The 21,006-nt window shown below is 40.5% G+C and overlaps 1 protein-coding gene across 1 annotated transcript; it reads left to right on the forward strand.

Moving 5' to 3' along the window:
* Nucleotides 1-2,314: 2,314 nt before the first annotated feature.
* Nucleotides 2,315-18,119, forward strand: C5H5orf47 (chromosome 5 C5orf47 homolog). Its single transcript, XM_003900538.5, is given in 6 exon segments — nt 2,315-2,760; nt 2,763-2,825; nt 11,509-11,594; nt 13,059-13,158; nt 14,564-14,599; nt 17,642-18,119. Coding segments are annotated over 5 exon segments (525 nt in total). The 5' UTR covers nt 2,315-2,504; the 3' UTR covers nt 14,584-14,599; nt 17,642-18,119.
* The last annotated feature ends 2,887 nt before the right edge of the window (nt 18,120-21,006 follow it).

The raw sequence follows: 21,006 nt of genomic DNA on the forward strand, positions 1-21,006 counted from the left end.
CTGTCTCTACTAAAAAATACAAAAAATTAGCCGGGCGTGGTGGCAGGTGCCTACAGTACCAGCTACTCAGGAGGCTGAGGCAGGAGAATGGCATGAACCTGGGAGGTGGAGGTTGCAGTGAGCCGAGATCGCGCCACTGCACTCCAGCTTGGGCGACAGCGAGACTCCGTCTCAAAAAAAAAAACAAACAAAAAAAACTAAATGAAATGGATAAACCTAACTGACGACTTTTTTTTTTTTTTTTTGGAGAAAGGGTCTTGCTGCATCGCCCAGGGGGGAGTGATGTGGTGTGATCAGGGCTCACTGCAGCCTTGACCTCTATAGCTGAAGCGCCCTCCTCAGCCTCCCAAAGTCCTGGTATTACTGGCATCTGGCCACTGATGACATCTGAAACCAAAAAAAGGAAAAGGATGGTGACTGGGTGAGGACATGAGGTGTTTCTGCGGTGCACCATTTCTTAACCTTGATGGATCTTACACAAGTATATTCACTGTGTAAAGATTCAGCCATCTCCATAGTGATGATTTGTGCAGCTTTCTGCATATAATTCAATAACAAATGTTTAAGAAAGTATGTCTCTGTCACTGCCTATTACTTTGGGGAAGTAACTTCACATTTTGGAGTCCCAGTTCCTCTGGCATAAAATGGTACATGAATTTAAAGAGATGGTCAGGTGGGCGCAGTGGTTCACGCCTCTAATCTCAGCATTTTGGGAGGCCAAGGCTGGCAGATTGCTTGAGCCCAGGAGGTCAAGACCAGCTTGACCAACATAGCAAAACCTTATTTCTACTAAAAATACAAAAATTAGCTAAGCCAAAAATTAGCTGGGTGTGGTGGTGCACACCTGCAGTCTCCGGAGGTTGAGGCAGGTGAGTCGCTTAAACATGGGAGGCAGAGATTGCAATGAGCTAAGATTGCATCACTGGACTCCAGCCCTGCCACTGGATTCCAGCCCCAAGAGCAAGACTCCCTGACAAAGGGGTGGGGGGCGGGAACAGCAGCTAGTGGGAAACTCATTTTGTAGTTTAAATGTAAAGAAATTACAATATGCACCTCACAGGTTATGTCCTGAATGGACAACTATCTCTCGCTGTGTGCCAGATGCTGAATATACACCTTATTTTGATTCATCCTCACAACTCAGTTCTCCTGAGTTTACATCTGAAGACACTGGAGGCTCAGAAAAGGAAAGCGGCTGGGCGCGGTGGCTCACACCTGTAATCCCAGCACTTTGGGAGGCCAAGGCCGGCGGATCACCTGAGGTTAGGAGTTCAAGACCAGCCTGGCCAACATGGTGAAACCTGATCTCTACTAAAAATACAAAAATAAGTGGGGTGTGGTGGCTCATCCTTGTAATCCCAGCTACTCGGGAGGCTGAGGCAGGAGAACCGCTTGAACCTGGGTCGTGGAGGTTACAGTGAGCCGAGATCGCACCACTGCACTCCAGCCTGGGTGACAGAGGGAGACTACATCTAAAAAAAAAAAACAAAAAAAAAAAAAACGGGAAAAAGGAGAGAGAGAGGGTAAAGGGCTTGCCCAAATAACCCAGCTGGCCAGTGCCTAACGAGGTTGGGCCTCACATCCCTGTCCCCTCAGCCCTGTGTCTCTTGGGGATCATGGCTCCATCACCACCACCTGCCAGGCCAAGGGCATACTGGAACCTTCCAGCAGCCAAGGGCTCTGTGTTCTCCCCGAGGCTCCCAGATTCACGTGGCTGATGCTCCAGGCTGCTCAAGTCCTGTGTGGGTCCCTCACTCTGAAATCCTCCTGTATCCAAGCATGGGGGTGTCTCCCTAGTACTGACCTGGTCCCTTTCTCCCACCCTGTTCTTGGAGTAGCTCATTTCCTCTGAGGGGTCTGTACCTCATCATCGTCCCCAACCCAGCACCCGCCCTCTTTCCATTTCTCTCCATCTCTCCTGGGCCTCTCACTTCCCAGCAGCATGCCCTTCCCCGACTCCTGCAGCCCACACAGTGACCGGCTCCCTCGCTCCTCAAGCCCAGCTTTCTCCCTCCAGCCCCCAGCAGTGGTCCGGCCCTAACCTCCCTGCCCCACCCTGCATGGTGGTCCCCGCCACCCCCATGTGGTGATCTGGCCTTAACCCCGTCACCCCATCCCTAGTGGGTGGTCCTGCCCTAGCCCCATCCCCCCCATCCCTGTGGGATGGTCCAGCCTTAACCTCCTCCCCCGCATCCCCATGCGGTGGTCTGGCCCTAACCCCGTCACAGCATCCCTACGGGGTGGTCCGGCCCTAAACCTGTCCCCCTCATCCCGGCGCCATGGTCTGGCCCTAACCCTGTGCCTCCCCCATCCCCACGAGGTGGTCTGGTCCTAACCCCCTCCCGCATCCTTGCAGGGTGGTCCGGCCCTAACTCCCTCCCCGCAATCCCCGCAGGGTGGTCTGGCCCTAACCGCTCCCCGCACCCCTCGACTGCACAGTGGGCCGTCCGGCGCCTGGAGCATCGTGTTAGCTGAGGACCGGGCAGCCGTTGACTGAGGCTGCGATGGCGGCGGCAGGCCGGGGTCGGGGGCAGGACTCTGCGCGCTTCGTCTATGTGACGCTGGCCGCTCGCAGACTTCAGCGTGGCTGGCCCTGCAGCTGGGCGTGCCGAGCCCAAGGCCTTGGGGTCAGGGTCCAGGGCTGGCCGTCGCCAGGAGTAGCCGGCGAAGCACCGCCGGCGCATGGAGTCCAGGGTGGCAGTGAGTTGCCCTCTGGTTCCCGGCCCAGGGTCGCCACGACCCTTGGTGTGGAGGCCGCGGCCCTGCCTCCTCCCAGCTGCGGACGTCGAGCGTGCGAAGCGGCACCAGACCCTCGGCCAGTGCAGGTGGCACAGTGGACGGGCGCCAAGCGGGCCGGACGGGCGGGCGGACCGGCACGGCGGGCGGGCGGGACGGGCGGACTGCACGGCGGGCTGGGCGGGCGGACCGGCACGGGCGCGGGCGCGGACGGGTCGCCGCGATCTGGCGGGACCGGCGCGGCGGGGCGCGGCGGGGCGGGGCGGGGAGGGGCGGGCGGGCGGGCAGGGCAGGGTCACCTGTTGGGCGCCATCTTGCGGCACGTGGGAGGCCGGGGCCGCCCTACCGGGCCGAGCTGGGCGCAGCAAGCGCGACAAAGTGAACCCAGTAATTCCCTTCAGAGGACTAGCGGTAGCCGGGACGGGCACCTGACGTAAGAGGAGAGGCCGTTGAATGGAGCCTTTACGGCCCCCTCACGGAGGCTTTGTCCTGCGTGTTGCCGTTCTGGCAGAGGGAGATTGGTTGACTTCGTGAACCCCCCTCACCTGGAGGACTGACTCTGGGTGCTGTTGAGTCAGCCTGACTAAAAACAGCATGAGCTTTACGTTTAAATCAGGAAATGTCTTAAATTCAAAAAGTAGCCTCCCATAGGTTTTGCATATGTCTTGATCAATTTATTCCTAAATATTTAATCTTCTTTGCTGTTGTAAATGGAGTTTCTTTTTCTGTAATGCCCTCTAAATGCTTATTGTGTATAGGAAGCCAATTTATTTTTTTTGAGACGGGTTCCTGCTGTGTCACTCAGACTGGAGTGTGGTGGTCCAATCACAGGCTCACTGAAGCCTTGACCTCAGCCTCCCGGGTAGCTGGGACCACAGGTGGGCACCGCTATGCCCAGCTACTTTTTTATCTTTTGTGGACATGGGGGTCTCCCTATGTTACCCAGGCTGGTCTTGAACTCCTGGGCCCAAGTGATCCTCCTGCCTCAGCCTCCCAGCCCTGGGATTACATGCATGAGCCACTGGGCCAGGCCTCTCTTGGTTTTTCTTTTTCCTTGCTTTTGAGACAGAGTCTTGCCCTGTTGCCCAGGCTAGAGTGCAATGACATGATCTTGGCTCACTGCAACCTCCACTCTCCTAGTTCAAGTGGTTCTTCTGCCTCAGCCTCCCAAGTAGCTGGGATTACAGGCACCTGCCACTGCCCTGCTAATTTTTTTTTTTCTGGCCTAGTAGGATGGGTTTCACCATGTTGACCAGGCTGGTCTCAAACTCTTGACCTCAGGTGATCCACCCGCCTCAGCCTCCTCCCAAAGTGTTGGAATTACAGGCATGAGCCACGAAGCCCAGCCCTCTCTTGGTTTTTCTAAATCAACTTTACTGAGGATTAATTTACATATGTTTTGAAGAGGTTTGCCAGATTTATACACACCCTGGTAACTGCCACCATAATCGAGATATAGAACATTTCCATCACCTGTACTTATAAAATAACAACTTTATTAAACTATAGTTCACAGTGCATACAGTTCACCCATTTTGCATGCATAGTTGACATATTCATGGTTGTGTAACCATCACCACTATTTTAGAATATTTTTAACCCCAAGAGAACCCCTGTATCCATTAAACATTGCTCACCATTCTCCCTATTTACCCTCCTTTATGCATAAGCTCAGCCCTAACCAAGTACTAATCTGTTTTCTGTCTCCATAGATTTAACCATTTTGGACATTTCATATATGTTGAGTCATAGAGTATGTGGGCTTTTGTGACTGGCTTCTTTCACTTAGCCTATTGGTTTTTGCATGCTAATTTTAGATCCTATTAACTCACTGGACACTTTTATTATTAGTTTTATCCTTGATTCTCAGGATTTTCCAGGTATCAGTATATATTATTTGTAAAGAGATGTAATTTTCTTTTTCACCCATTCTTTGCCTGCAATAGATTTGTCTAATTGCATTTGCTAATACCTCAAGGGCAATGTTGAATACTATTGGAGATAGCGGGCACCTTAGCCTTGTTCCTGACCGTAGGGTAAATGCCTATAGTGTTTCCCCATTAAATAAGGTACTGGCTATCTGTCTAAGGATTATATATTTCAAATATTACAAAGTATCCCTCAATACTTATTTTTTCAGTTTTTTTTTTTTTAATCATGAATGGGCGTTGATTTTTGTCAGAGGATTTCTCAGGTCTATGGAGATACTCTCTTTCTTTAGATTTATTCATTAATATGGAATGTAATATAAATGGATTTCTGATTATTGTACCAACCTTGCATTCCTGAAGTAAATTCTACTTGGTTTTAGTGTGTTATTTTCGTAATATAGTGTTGGACTCTGCTAATTTGTTTATAATTTTTGCATCAGTATTCAGAAGGGATAGTGATCTTTAGTTTTTCTTTGTACTCTTTTATCGGGTTTAGGTATCAGAGCTGTGTTTACTTCATAAAAGGAATCAGGAATTTTTCCTTTTCTATACTCTTGGATAATTTATAGAATGTTGGGATTATCTTGTCTTTGAAGTTTAGGTAGAATTCTTCTGTAACTATTAGGACCTAGTGCTTTTTGTGGGATAATTCCTTAATAACCTTCTCTATATTTTCTATGGAGATTGACCTTTGTAGGCTTCCTAACTCTAATAGGTCAATTTTAGTAACCTGTATTTCCTTAAGGAATTATCTGTTTCATCTGGGTTTCCAAATTCGTTTGCATAGATGTCTACAAAGTAGTGTCTTACGATGTTTAAACATTTTCTTGCGTTTTAATGGTTATTTCCCTCTTGTCGTTTCTTTTCCTGTATATACATGCACTCTCCCTTTTTTGTGATCAAATTAGACAACATTTTGACTGTTTTGTAAATTTTTTTTTAAACTAAGATTTTGGCCAGGTACAGTGCCTCACACCTCTAAGTTTACCACTTTGGGAGGCTGAGACGGGAGAATTGCTTAAGGCCAGCAGTTCAAGGCTTTAGTGAGCTATGATATGGCCTTCAGCCTGGAGAGACAGAGTGAGAACTTGTCTCTAAAAAAGAAAAATCAAAGTTCTGATTTATTAATTAGATATTTTGTTTCTCTAGTCTCTTTCTCATTAATTTCTGCTTTTAATATTATTATTTCTTGTTCTTTCTTTGGGTTTACTTTGTTCTTCTTATACTTTTTTTGTGAGTAGGACATTTAATTCATTTATTTTTATTCTTGTTATTAAGTGTTTAGTGCAATGAATTTTCTTCTAACCACTACTTTAAATACATCCCATAGTTTCCAATATGTAGTGTTTTCATTGTCACTATTTTTAAAAGAAATTCTGTAATTTTTAACTCTTTTCCATAGAGTTACTTAATAGATTTAAAATTTTTAAGTTTTCAGAGCGTCTCAGAGTTTTATTTTTAAATTTTGCTAGTAAACGGTAGGTTTTTGTGATCAAGAGTATTGTTTGTGATGCCTTCATTTTATGGATGTTACTGGTGTTTTCTCTGTGACCTAACTTATCATCCTTTTTGTTCTTTTCACCTCAGAAACCATGCCATTGGAAGACTGCTCCTTTAAATCTTGCTTGCCCCTTTAAACTGAGTCTGTCCATTATATTGCATGCTTGGCATTCTGTGTTGTGCCTGTCTCTTTAAATTTCTTCCGTATAGTCTGTACTCTGATTTGCCTAGTAATTTTTTGAGTATTTTCAGATTTAGAATGCATGTAATCTTAATATTGGTCACTTCAGCTCTTCTGAGGCATTTTTGTAGTGTTTCTAGTTTCTCTTCCCGCTGGCCAGAGCCCCTGTAGGTCTAGGGCATATGGGATCATAGAGCAGCAATTTAATGTTTTTCTCTCATTTTACTTACAGTTATTTTGCAGCTTCAACATCCTTTGTCTTAAAGTAATGCTGAGGGTGTGGTTTTTGCTTGCTGTTGTCTTCAGCTACCCAGAAGCCCTGCATTAAAAGATTGTGAATAAGAAAAGTGATAGGAGCCGGGCACGGTGGCTCAAGCCTGTAATCCCAACACTTTGGGAGGCCAAGGCGGGCAGATCACGAGGTCAGGAGTTTGAGACCAGCCTGGCCAACATGGTGAAACCCCGTCTCTAACCTAAAAATAAAATATTAGCCAGGTGTGGTGGTACGCGCATGTTATCCTAGCTACTGAGGAGGCTGAGGCAGGAGAATGGCTTGAACCCAGGAGGCGGAGGTTGCAGTGAGCCGAGATCGTGCCACTGCACTCTAGCCTGGGTGACAAGCAAGACTTTGTCTCAAAAAAAAAAAAAAAAAAAAAGAAAAGTGATAGGGTCAGATTTATTAGTCCATGCTGTACAGGAGAGATTGACTTAGAGGCAGGTTAGACTGAAAAAAAATCTCAAATTGAAAACTATGTAAATATTTTGTTTGCTATTCTTTCAGAACTAAATTTACTTTGATAATTTGTTAGGTTGGTGCAAAAGTAATTGTGGTTTTGGACCTTGACTTTTAAGTCTTTATAACTAGGCTCAAACACATCTTTATTAATCAAAATAGGAACCATTACAATCAACACAGTTTTGCCAACAAGAAATAAGTGTTTATTCGTGTAGTATAAAAGTCCACGCGTCGGGATTTGATGAACGCTGGGGAAGCATTTTCTGTGTTCTACTGGTTGTGGAAGCGTTTTCCCTGCAAAAAGTTGTCCAGATGCCTGAAGCAGCGGTATTTCGTTGGCAAGAGATCAGGTAAATATGGTGGATGAGGCAAAACTTTGTGGCCCAATTTGTGCAACTTTTGAAGCGTTGGTTGTGCAGTGTATGGTCTGTCATCGTTGTGGAGAATTGGGCCCTTACTGTTGACCAGTGCTGCCCCAGGCATTGCAGTTTTTGGTGCATCTCGTCGATTTGCTGAGCATACTTCTCAGATGTAATGGTTTTGCCAGGATTCAGAAAGCTATAGTGGATCTGACTGGCAGCAGACCACCAAACAGTAACCATGATCTTTTTTAGGTGCAAGTTTGGCTTTGGGAAGTGTTTTGGAGCTTCTTCTCGGTCCAGCCACTCCCGCCTCCTAGTTCTCCTTCCTCTGGATCTGATCATGTTACCCCTGCCACAAAGGAATTGGGGGGTGGGAGAGACTGGAGGCCAGAGAACAGTTACGAGGCAGTTACGGTAGTCCAGTGGAAAGAGTGAAGGCCTGAACTAAGGCATTGGCAGTGGAGGCAGAATGGACAGGATCGCATAGCTTACTGAGAGAGAAGGAAGAATTGTGGTCGAGTCTGAAGTCTCTGTGCTGGGCAACTGGATGGATAATGGAGCTACTAACGTCAGTGACCACCCTGCTCTGCTTGCGAAGCCAAGGATATAGTCAAGGGAAGGGGGTCCTGGGGTAGACTTATGTTTAAACCAAGCCAGAAAGTGCTTAAGTGCTTAGGTTTTACTCAGTCTTGGGTGTACTTAATGTTTGTTTTTGTTTTGAGACAGTGTCTTGCACTGTCTCCCAGGATGAAGTGCAGTGGTGTGATCTCAGCTCGCTGCAACCTCTGCCTCCCAGGTTCAAGTGATTCTCCTGACTCAGCCTCCCAAGTAGCTGGGACCACAGACATATGCCACCATGCCCGGCTAATTTTGTATTTTTAGTAGAGACGGGATTTCACCATGTTGGCCAGGCTGGTCTTGAACTCTTGACCTCAGGTGATCTACCCACCTTGGCCTCCCAAAGTGCTGGGATTACAGGTGTGAACCACCACACCCAGCCCTTAATGTTAATATTAAGTAGACATTAATTAAATGTGTCACCCTCTATGGGGGAAAAATGAATTATTTTTTCAGTAACATTTACTTAAAACTTACCATGTTGTGGGCCCTAGGTCAGGTGTTAGTGACACAGATGTGTCAGACAAGTAGTCTGCTCTCAAGGGACTTATTAATGAATAATGGGAATATAAACTAGTAGATATGAGTGTTGTAAGAGTGAGCTGAGAATAGCTTTGATAGTCAAGTTCAAGGAAAGAAGAGGCATAGATGCAGAAAATCAGGGGACATGAATAGAGAAATCACTAGTGGGACAGTAGAGGTTATCAAGAGCATTGGCTTTGAAGTCAGAAAGACATAATCCTTGGTTCTGTCATTTGTCAGCAGGATAATATTGGCCAAGTTAGTTAACCACTATTATTCTCAGTGTCCTTATCTGTAAAATGGGGGTAATGGTTCCTACCTTAAAGGGTTGCTGTGAAGGTTAAATGAAGTAATACCTGCAGAGTGCCTAGCACAGTGTTTGGCACAGAATAAGTGCCCAGTAAATGCTGGCACATTGAACAGAGATGGCTTGAAGGGAAGATGGTGATTAGCATGTCTAGCACACAGTGGACATGTACTGTTTATTGAATGAATGAAAAGTAAGTTTTGGACCACATTATGGAATACCTTGAAGACTGTCATTTTTATCGTCACTGAAGATTTTTGAATGGTGGGGTGGAGTAAAGTTATCAGAGACAGCTGCACTTTTGGAAGATAAACTATAAGCTGTTTGGAAAATGTACTGAAGTTTAGAGATTCAGAAGTAGGCAAATCAACTCTTCTAACATTTCAAATAAGACTAATAAATCAGGCCAGTTCCCTGTCCTTACAGAACTTGAAAGCTACATTTATAATTTATACATAATGGAAGATGATGAATGCTATTGTGGAAGTACAAATGAATGCTTTGGAAGTGGTGAATAATTTGGGGAATGAGAGAATCAGGGAAGGCTTCATGGTGGTGGAAGCTCCATGAGATTTACACGTGGGGCTGAGATAGGAGAATTAGGTGGGGAAAACATGTGAACAAAGTGCTGAGTATGGATCAGTGATGGGCAGCGATTAGGAAGAATGACTGGGTCAGAGTGGGTGGAAAGAGGACTAGAGAAAGATTTGAAACATAAGTCAGGACGAAATCCATGAAATACAATGGAGCTAGTCTCAGTACAATACACAAAATGAGTGAAGAAATATGTCTTTTTTCTTTTTCATATCTTCTGTACTTGTTGTATTTTAGATCCCCAAGTAATTACAGGTAGACTTGATGACTCCTGTACTTTCTCAAGGAGTATAGGTTTATGTTGGGTAAGGCTTACAAACAAGAAGCATTTGGGAATGATGCAAATATAGTATTCCAAAGGTTGTAGGCATTTAGAGGGAACGATAGATATGGGTATGTGGAGAGCAGAGTTTCCCAAACTTATTTTCCTATGGCATACCTACATATCATCTGTACTGTTATTTACTTAATATATTTATTTAAATAGGTACATTTTCCCTTTTAATTAAATTTCTTTTTAGAACACTTTAAATCATTACTTCAGTGGAAAACCTGTACCATTTGCTATAAATAGAAATTAATTAGAAACAAATATAATAAAGGCAAAACAGTATTATTAAATTCTAGCTAAGTAGGTTGTCTCCTGAGAGCTGTCCGTGGTCACAAAGGGAGACGAACAAGTCTTAGAGAAGTCTTAATGACATGCTGGTACCAAACTTAGACTTTCTCCCAAAGGTAATCAGAAGATTGAAAAAAACTGGAAAGGGAATGAGTTTCTCACCACGAGTTAATATTCCTTAGTGCTATGTCTGTATGTCTGTGACCTGCTCCAAATCAGTGGCATGTTTCTCACAAATTCAGAAATGCCATTTTAGAACATATTCTAGTTTATTCAATAAATGGAATACTTATTGTATAGCCAATATCTATGGAATTGGATACTGGATCTCCAGTGAAGAATAAAACACACTCCTCAAGTAAACGGTGTCATAAATACTATGATACCTGAGCAGAGGGTGCTTTGTCAGATCAGAGAAGGCTCCCTGGAAAGCTAAGTATTGAATGAGTAGAAGCAAGTAAGATATAGAGCAGTGGTAGGGCAGGAACAAGGTGGGGAAGGGTTGAGGTGAGGGAATATTCTAGACAAAATGAGAGCCAATAGAAAGGCTTTCGGGGAACACATGCTCATTATTTTATAATTTTGTCTTTGGAAAAACAAACCCTTGGGTTTTCTTCTAACAGTTAACATTTGGGAAGGCAGCATGGTTTAGTGAGTATTCAGGAAGCCCATTCACTCTGGATAACCCTTATTATACTACTGTGTGCGTGGTAGTGTGAGTGGGAAGATGAGTAAGACACACATGACCACTGCCCTCCAGGAGGTCAGAGCCTAGTGGAGGAAACGCATGATAAAAAGGTGGGCTGAGTGCTGTGAAGAAGGTGTTCTGGGAGCTAGTGCTGGGTGTTGAGCTGCGTGTGCTTGAGGGAAGGCTGTAGAGAAGAGGTACGTGTGAGCTGAGTCTTGAAGAACAGGTAGAAATTTGCCTGGGAGGTGTGTGTGTGTGTGTGTGTGTGTGCGCGCGCGCGCTGGAAGTCTTAGGAATTAGATACATTTGAGGAACCACAAGGTATTGTGTAGTATTGTGTAGTTGGACGTGTAGTGTCTGTCTGGAGTTGCACTGAGAAGAATGGAGACTGTAGAGATACACTGGGGCAAGATGTGTTATCTGGTATTTGTTCATTCTGTTGTTGGTCTTTTTGGGACTAGCCTTACAAACCAGAAAAAGAAGACTGAACTAGCTGGATGATTTTCTAGGTACTTGCCAGATTATGTCTAGTTTTCTTGGTTGTTTTCAACATGTTGTTAGTGAACTGGTAAACCAGTATTACCTGGTGATCAGAAATGTACCAACAAGTATAAAAATCCTCAAAGAGACCTCAGGAAACATTTATATGGTCTCTATTTTCAAATAGTAAATCCTTACATATGTTGACCTTTTCACTTTCTTCTTAAATATTAGGTTTAATCCAGAAGGATGCAGCTAAAAAGTTTGATTTTCCCATACCATTGAATGAAGCTTCCAAAATAATGAAGAAAAAGAAAAAGGTATATTGCTATGAAGGAGAATGAGCAATATTTGAATTTTAGATCATCCTCGCTAAATACAAATGTGTAAAGATATTCAAGACAGTGAAAATAGTTCCATCTTTTGAATAATTTAATTTTCTGAAATGAGAAATAGAAGTAATTCAGCAGAAATGGAACTGGGTTTGGAAATATTTATTAACCATAAAGAATTGTCCTTCCAGTGTTATACCAGTGAAGGTATAAAACACATTTTAATCAAAATGTAACCCCATTGGAGGATTTTTCAAAGCATGATATATGTTCCATAGAAGATAATAAACTGTGACAGATAATGTAGTATAAGAAGAAAATCACAGATTTCATAGAAAGTAATAATGTATCTGTAGTGGTCTTTTTAAAGACAAGGAATATGTAATAGGTTTCTAGCAGGCAATCTGAGAAGGATGATCCACTGCTGCTGAACTGTTCTCGCTGCTAGTTGTCCAAATGTCATGGTAACTTGAGTGTTTTGAACATATTCAAGATCAGATGCTCTGCAAATCTTTGATTGCCACTGTATGTTTATACTTCACAGCATCATTAATATTCAGTTTAAAGAAATTATTGGTTGATAGTGACACATAACGTTGTGTTGTTTCTGAGCTTTGAGTTGTTTGATATCTGTGTATGGTATAAAAGAGCATTAGAGGTTACTAACTCTTGTACCAAATATATTTTGAGTGAGCATCTAATTTTCCTACTGTACTAAGAGATGTTTCTTCTGAGAACCAGTTCCTTTTAGGTGAGGAGAAAAGAGCAATAACCAATACTTCCTTTTAATTAGTGTGTGCCAGATACTGGGGTAAGTGCTTTACATATGTATTAAATATTTTTTCCTTAATTCTTATAATCCAGTGTATGAAGTTATTCCTAGATGAGATTAAAATACTCTCCCATTGTCAGGCAACTGGAAAATGGCAAAGCCAGAATTTGAGCCTAGATGTATTTGTTTGATTCTATAATCCTTGTTCTTTCTCTGCCAGTATATTTACGTTCTCTAGTCCTATTGCTTTGGTGTGTCCTAGGAGAAATACTTAGTTCTTAACTGGAATAAAATACATTTAAAAATAAAATCATTGCCTAATGGTTTAATCATGGGAATATAAATTCACAATTTTTAAAAATTGCCTTTCAGAATGGAATGTGTTAGAATCAATTAGGTTGGACTTTATAGTCATTGCCTTTGAAAGGCAACTTCATCCAGGACTGTTAATTTAAATACTACAGGGGGGAAATTCTAGGAATTTCAAAGAAGAGAACAGATATTTCAGTGATTGTGGGTAAACAATTACACTTAGGTTTTAGTTCTCTAAATGCTGATATAGCCTTATAATGATGATATCAATTGACATACAACACAATTGAGTCATTCCTGGTTGCCTCCATGAAAATATATTCCTACTTTTCTGCTCAGCATTCTTTTACTGTGCTTATCTTTTTAAGGTTTTAGTATGGAATAGAGTATACAAAGTCATTTCAAGAATGCTTGAAGAAAATGAAAAATATAGACACAGGCTGAAATGCCAAAGGTTATCTAGTGAAAGTAAGTTAACATAATTTTTATTGTGTTAAAAAGAGTGGCCTCTGTAACAGTTTAGTTATCCTGGGATCGCATGAGATCAGCAGTTTTCTTAATTGTCACATTCAATATACAGAACTATAGAAATGAGACTAGCATATTATCACTGTTCATCATAATTACAAGTATAGAGTACCTAGAAGCAGTGAGTGCAGAGAGCACAGGTATAGGAGTGAGTGGAGGAATGTAGAAGGAATGACTGGAATTTACTTAGCAAAGGGAACATACTTTTCTGTTAAATGTGAATCTTAATGGCAATTAAAAAATAGAAATTACAAAGCTCATCAGTATTGATGAAGAAAAACATTTTAACTACAATATAAAATTATACATTGTGTCACTTGGTGAAGTCATTTCCTATCCATGGAAGCTACACTCCTGCTTAATGCATTTTACAAAATCTGCCCTTGAGTTATGGCCTTGATGTCATTATTTCATTCCTGGAAAACAACTCATGAATTAAACCGTGCTCTAAAGCTGCATCACTATTGAGTTGATATCGTGGTCAGAGCAAAATTAGATGTAGTCTGGTGTGTTTATTAAAATAATTTGTAGTTCTGGATTTTCAAAAAATTAAGTTGGATAAAATTTATGTAACTAATAATGCCATGTGAATTGATAAATCACAAGTTATTTTCTTTCCTTGACATACATTTCTTTCCTTAACATGTCTTTCTTTCCTGCACATGCTATCATGAATGTTTCTGTGAGTTCTTAGTACAGTCATTCTATGGCAACTTCTGTTTCATAGTCAGTAAAACTGCAATATTTAATTTCACGAAGAATATTTTCATAAGATAATCATGAAAACAGAATGCCATTTTGCAAGCAGTGGAAACTTACGGTTCATATAATATTGCATCAGTGGTAGCATGAATTGTTTGCAATAATGGCAGATTAGTGAAAATGTGTTTCACTTTTCTTATCCAGAAAGGAGGAGAATGAGGTGGGGGGTGGATAGGAAAAAGAAAAGTAGTCAGAGGTGTCTTAAACGAAAAGGATGTTTGAATAGGCAGAGCAGTGTGCACAAAACCTGGACATGCTTCTGAGTGCTGGTTCAGATCACTGCATAACTGTGAACTTGTTGGATTCTTTTCTGCCTCAGCAAGAGGCCTTCTCTTAAATGTAATCTTGTAAGGATTATTTAACAACTTAAAATGATATGCTGTGTTTTCCATAAATAGCCTCTTCCAAACAAGTTCATTATTTTACATTACAGTGTTAAACTAGATTACAGAACTTCTTTATAAAACTCATAATTATGTTTAAAAATGTATTATAACTTGTATTCCATAATATGTATTTATTAATGGGAAAACCAGTGCTAGAGGCCATCTTAAATTTTCCTTATTCTTTATGTTGTTTGCAGGCTCAAATTATACAAGATGAATCTTCTTATCTTCTGGTAAGACTCTATTTAGGTAATAATTATAGAGTATAGATTTTTTCCCCTTCCCTTCTATATTCTCCCTTCTCCAAACATTAGTGTATAACCAACTGTTGCTAATTCCAGCCAATTTCCTTTCTTAAATCCAATGTTTGGCACATAGTAGGCGCTCGTTAAAATACTTCCTGACCTTTAAAACTTCATTTGGGCCCCATGTCCGTCATGCTGTTATGCTCCATGTTTTTCCTTCTTCTTTCTTTTTTCCTATTGTACCCTCTGAGGGCAGAATCTTCTTCTTTTTGTTTATACCTCTACTTAGTTCTCTTTTCCTTTGAGTATATTGTCGTATTTCATGCTATCTTACTACTGCTCCTTTTTATTTCTTAGTGTCCTGCACTGCAGGCTGTGTTATGGCCCTTGTCCTGCCTCACTTACCATATTTACCTTTGCTACCACCTAATAACAAATGCTGTCCTAGGAGTAATTGTTGTCCCCATTCTCTCTTTACATATTCACTCTGAGATAACTCACAGATTTTTATAGCTTCAACTACTCTTCCTGGGTATATTACCCTTAAATCTCCATCCTACCCTTGACCTCTGGTCATGTACCTCTGATTTTCTTTTGGCTGTCTACTACTACTTTCTTTTTTGTCACCTCTACTGATCTACTGAAATCTACACACAGTTATCCTTTTTTAAAAATTTTTTTATTTTAAAGAGACAGGGTTTCACTCTGTACCCAGCCTGGAATATAGTCACTTGATCATAGCTCACTACTGCCTCTAACTCCTGGGCTCAAGTGATCCTCCCACTTCAGCATTCCCTCCCAAGTAGATAGGACTGCAAGTATGCACCACCATGCCTGGCTAGTTAAATTTTTATTTTGTATAGTTGGGGATCTAGCTATGTTGCCCAGGTTGGTCTAGAACTCCTAGCCTCAAGTAATCCTGCTGCCTCAGCTTTCCAAAGTGTTCGAATTGCAGACATGAGCCACTGTGTCCAGCTGAGAGTATATTTTAGACATGAACATGAGCAAATTCATGGAGTCAAGAAAACGTTTAGGGAATGTACGTGTAGGGAATGTACACTTTGATTAAAGATTGTTTGACACAGTAACCTAAGAAAGTTATAAAAGTATACTGAGATAGTATTTCTAAGAGTCTAACTTGAATTTTGGGCAGAGGATTTGTACTTCATTCAGTAGGGAATGAAGAAATGGACCATTTTCTTAATCTTTTATTCTAAATGATTTCGAATCTACAGAAAGATTATTAGGCTAATACAAAGCACTCCAATATACTCTTTACTAAGATATGCGGTTTTTTAACATCTTGCCACATTTGCTTGCTCATTCTTCTTCTCTCTCTGTGTATAAATACTTCAGTGTGTGTAACCTAAGAGCAGGGGTATCTTTTTGTGTAACCACACTACAGTTATCCAATTCAGGAAATTGAACATCAATATGAAACATAATTTATAACCTACATTTCACTTTTTTCCTATTGCCCCTAATAGTGTCTTTAGTAGGAATTTTTTTTAAAATTTTGCTACTAGATATGCAGTTCAGGATCATGTATTGTGTTTAGATGTCGTGTCTCTTTGGTCTTCTGTAATCTGTAGCAGTTTTTCAGGCTTTCTTTGTCTTTTTTGATATTGATATTTTTGAAGAATACAGGCCAGTCATTTTTTCAGGCTATTTCTCAAGACTTGCTGATGCCTACTTATGATTTGATTCATGTTATGCATTTTTTGGCTGGAACGTTGTATATGTAATATAACTTTCCAAAGGATCGCATCTTGAGTTACGTGATCTTCACTGATCCCTTATTGATGATGTTAACTTTGAGCTCTTGGTTAAGTTGTTACCCATTTATAGTTACTATTTTTCCTTTTGTAATTAATAAGTATTTCATAGGAAGATAATAAGGGTATGCAAATATCTTGTTTCTTTATGAATATAAAGAACATTTTAAAGCAGTGGAGCTATGAGATTTGCATTTTAGAAAGAATATGATGTCATTTGTGGAAATATTTGGAATGGAGGTGAAATAGGAGGTGAAAAAGAAAATCTGGGGATTGTAATAGCATGCAAGTGAAAAGTAAAATGCACTTAAATGAGGGTTGCAGAGGGTGCAGAGAGAAGACAAATGATCAGGTATGGGGATAAGATGATACTGAGTTTTGAGAGTGAATAAGAAATAAGGAAGTCAGGAGAAAGGACTCATTTCATGAAGGTACTGAGTTTTACTTTTGGCATGTTGAATTTTAGGTAATAGTGAGGTACCCAGGCAAAAATGCTAAGCAAGTTATTGAAAGTGTTGTAAGGGAGGTAGTGTGATATCTGCAGTGCATAAAGGTCATATGTAGTTCTAACAGTAGATGTAGATGAAAACTTTAATGTGAAGATGAAGAGAGAGGAGAGGACTGAGTACAGGGTATCAGGCAATGCTGAGGATAAAGAGGAATTTTCGGTTTTGGAGTCAGGGATTATAGGGATTACAGGGATTATTTGGAGTCAGGAGTAATGAGAGAGATTATTGTGGGGCTGAGAAGGGAGACAAATGAAACTTGCAGAAGATCACGGGATTGGGAGTTCGAAGGAGGGCAGAGACCTTGCTTAGTGAGAGTATAGGGGTCTGAAAAGGTAGGAGCATAAAAATATGTTATCTAGGAACATTTGAAAAGTTTCAGCACCTAGAGGTAAAGCACAGGTTCCAGTGATGACTGTCTAGGCAATGGCCTTGGTTGTGAGTAAGTGGCCTGGAGGTGAAGGCCTGTGATACAATGTTTCTGTGACACATTTCTTGTAAATGGGACTGTTGAAGTCACCAAAGGTATTGGCAGGAGTTGGAGTTGAAAAGAAGAATATGAGTTACACACTGAGTGTGTTGGAAACTTTTTATGTTCAACTAGAGAAAGTAAAAGTCATTAAAACAATTAAGTACAGGGAGTTTCTAACTGTTGCTTTATAGCCTTAGAAATGCTAAAAAATTTCAGTGACTACTGATGATGATATTTTATATTAACAAGAATTCAATTTTGTCATTTTTTAATTTAGATTAACCTATCTTTGGATGTTTCCCAAAGAAGATTATGAAGAACCTAAAGATGAAACATTAAATGAATCATAATTATTTAATTTATGCTGCATAAAGTTTTGTAGTGAATGTGAATGAGGATTTTAGGTTTGCTTCAATGTATGTTAATTTTGATGTGTTTTATTAGAATTGGGACTTTAGTAGTTGAATAGAAAAACTACCTTCTTTATAAATTAATAGTATTTCTTTGCTATTTAATAATACCTTTAGTTAAATATTGTTACCATATGCATGCAAGTGTTATTGTCAGAATTAATACTTATTCTACATACCTTTAAATTAACTTTATACATAAAATTTAGATTAGCATATTGATGCAATTACATGAATTTTCTAATTACCAGCTTTTCCATTTTATTAATGAGTCTACAACTGCTGCTTTGTACATCTCTTCTTTTAGATGTAACTTTTAAATTAAACTTGGATTCATTTAAATTATTTTTGGCTTCCTGTAAACTTCTTTATTATTTTATGGGAAAAAACCTTAGAATTTACATAGCAACCATTATTTTGAGTGTTAAAACTAAGCGAATGATTATTTAAGCCATCTTTTCATCCTAAGGAAAGTTAGTAAATATATGCATTTATAATATGGATATATTATAATGGACTATATTATAATATGGAGTATTTTAGGAAAATTTTTGGGCAAAGATCAGAGGAGATGCCCTTTACCTTGCCAGACCCCTAAGTAATAGATACATTATTTTTAAGTCAATGAATGAGAGGATTAGAATTCTGAAAATCATTTAGAAGTATTGCTTAATAAGTCCTTATTTTCTGCTCAACGTTAAGTAGTGATCAACTTTCACCTCCGCCAGTTTTTCTGCTTTTTTGCTGGTATGGTCTCTCTCTCTGAATTGAATCAAAGGCCTAGGTGGAACTGGAAACTTAGGAGGGAAAGACAAAATGAGGCTTGTTCATGATCAAATTCTGTGTGCTGTAGTTGCTTCTTCCCCCTGGAGTGGCAGGTGCTTTTTTATCCAGGATGATTACAGTGATGACATCCATTCTTTTTGGGGGGCATTGAGAGGGTGGGCTTCCAAATTATTTACAAAGGTATTACAAAGTGTTAATATACAAAATTCTCAGGAAATAGTACAAGTTGTAAGGACTGTAAAATAATTAATAGTTTTGTTTCTTCCTCTAATAGTTATAACTTAATTACTTCAGGAGGCTACAACAGTGTATAATTTGTGGTAACATGATCTTCTAGTGACTACTTATCAAATCCACCTGTTTCCAGATGGAAGGACACATTGCTTGGGGAAATGGCCTAGGGTTTTTTTTTTGCCATGTGGGCTCTCAAGTTTCCCTGCATGGAGGGTAACACAACTTCTTTATATTATGCTGGGTAAATTTCAGGCTGCTAAATCCTTGGGTGAAGCTTCAAGTTTTACCTTATGCAACTGAAGTCTATTGCAAAATGAGACATATTTACACTGTTTATACTGTAATTTATGCTGCATAAAGTTTTGTAGTGAATGCGAATGAGGATTTTAGGTTTGCTTCAATGTATGTTTACATTTATGTGACTTATACAACTTGGCATAGTAGTCTGTTTTAATTTATTAGGTATATCACTATTTATTAGATTTAAAATAAGAGTCTAGCACTGGATACAAACTCAGTTTATTTTGCTATTCTAGAACCATGGAGGAATGAAGACTGTCACTGAAATGAATGTTCTAAATATTTGTTCTAAGTCTTTTAATTTTTGTTTAAGAATTTCTAGTGAATATGTGTTCAATCTGTTATGTTAAATAGATAATAAACATAAGACTTTACTGATACATCACTGAACGTTAGCTGCAATAGTGTAACTTATTTCTGTTCTATAATTTTGGTAGGGGCTAATGACCCACCCCCACTACGTTAAAGACTTCAGACTGCATTGTGGTCCTGCCTTGTCTTCATCTCCAGCCCATAGTGTCATTTGTCTAGTTTTCATGAGTTGAAACATTCACTCACCAAATCTATATCTGACTCCTTCCTCTGTGTAGATGAAAGGCATTTTATTTTAGCCCAGTAGTCTAATATTTGCAACTTATGTTTTGGGTTCTGCAGTGATTGTTTCATGCTTAGTTGTGCAGGGAGGGGAGGAAAGAGATCTTCTCGTGTTTTAAATGAAAAATTTTGGTGAGTGCAGAATAGAGAAGAAACGTCAATACTTCAAAATATCATTCAGCCATTTATTCCAGGTCACCTGAAAGATTTCAGGTGAACTTTCATGAGAAAACAAAACAAAACAAAACAAAAAACAGTGGAATCTTTAAGCATAGGAACTAATTAAATTCAGGGTATTTTTACATCCAGTATAAGCTGAGGAAATGTTACAATTTGGGAAAAGTCTTGGGTAATCTAGGAATCTTATGGGAGTAAATTTATAAAATAGTGAAATAATGGTCTTGAGATGAGGAGTGGGTCTGTGCGAGTAGGGTGGCTGGACAGCCTGGGAGTAGAGGGGGAACAGCACTACTAGTGCAGCGTTTTATTTTAGGGAGAATGCCAGGTTAGGTGGTGGTATGCTGCTGCAGTAGTATTGCAGTTCCTGACTCATGGACTGTACCTATGGCAACCATGAAAATGTGCTTCTCAGATTTCCCACCACAGGGGCATAGTTGACTGATAGCCCAGCTGTGCTGTATTGTGAATTCTGCTACATTTGTATGAAGCCATTCTTCCCAACAAGTTGCTCCCAAGCCAGTGATTAAGCATGGTAAGGATTTTAAGGCAGGTATGTTTCTGCAAGACAGGCCTCAAAGGTTCTCCATTTGTCTTCCTGAAAATTTCTTAGAACTGCACCAGAGATAGCCTGAGACTTTTCTTACCCAACCCTCTTTCCTTCTCTTCTCTACTAAGCGTCTAGTTCTTCATCATGGTGTGATGACTCTCCCAGGCTCCCGTGGCTCCCTCTCAGTTTTCCTCACAGACATTTTCCCTGTAAATATGTTGTGCATCTAATTCTTTCTTGGTTTTGGCTTCTGGAGGACCCAAACTAACACAGGCAATGTCAGGAATGGTCTGAGATAATGGGCAGTGAGATGGGACACTGACTTGGCATATTCACCATCCAGCTGTCAGAGACGCCTTCCTGTGTGGTATGGATAGTGCCTGGCACATAGCGGTAGTCGTGTTTTTAAAGGTTTCATCTGACATGATTTGGAAAAACTTCCTAGTTGAGGGCAGTGCTTTTGCAGGTGTGATTATGTAGGCATTTGAAAAATACGGGCGAATAATGCCTTCAAAGATAGTTCACTGCACTAGCTACTGCTAAGTTGTATTAACACGCTGCTGAGAGGATAGTAAAAAAAAATATATCCAT

This window comes from Papio anubis, chromosome 5 (assembly GCF_008728515.1).
Source record: "Papio anubis isolate 15944 chromosome 5, Panubis1.0, whole genome shotgun sequence".
Taxonomy (NCBI): domain Eukaryota; kingdom Metazoa; phylum Chordata; class Mammalia; order Primates; family Cercopithecidae; genus Papio; species Papio anubis.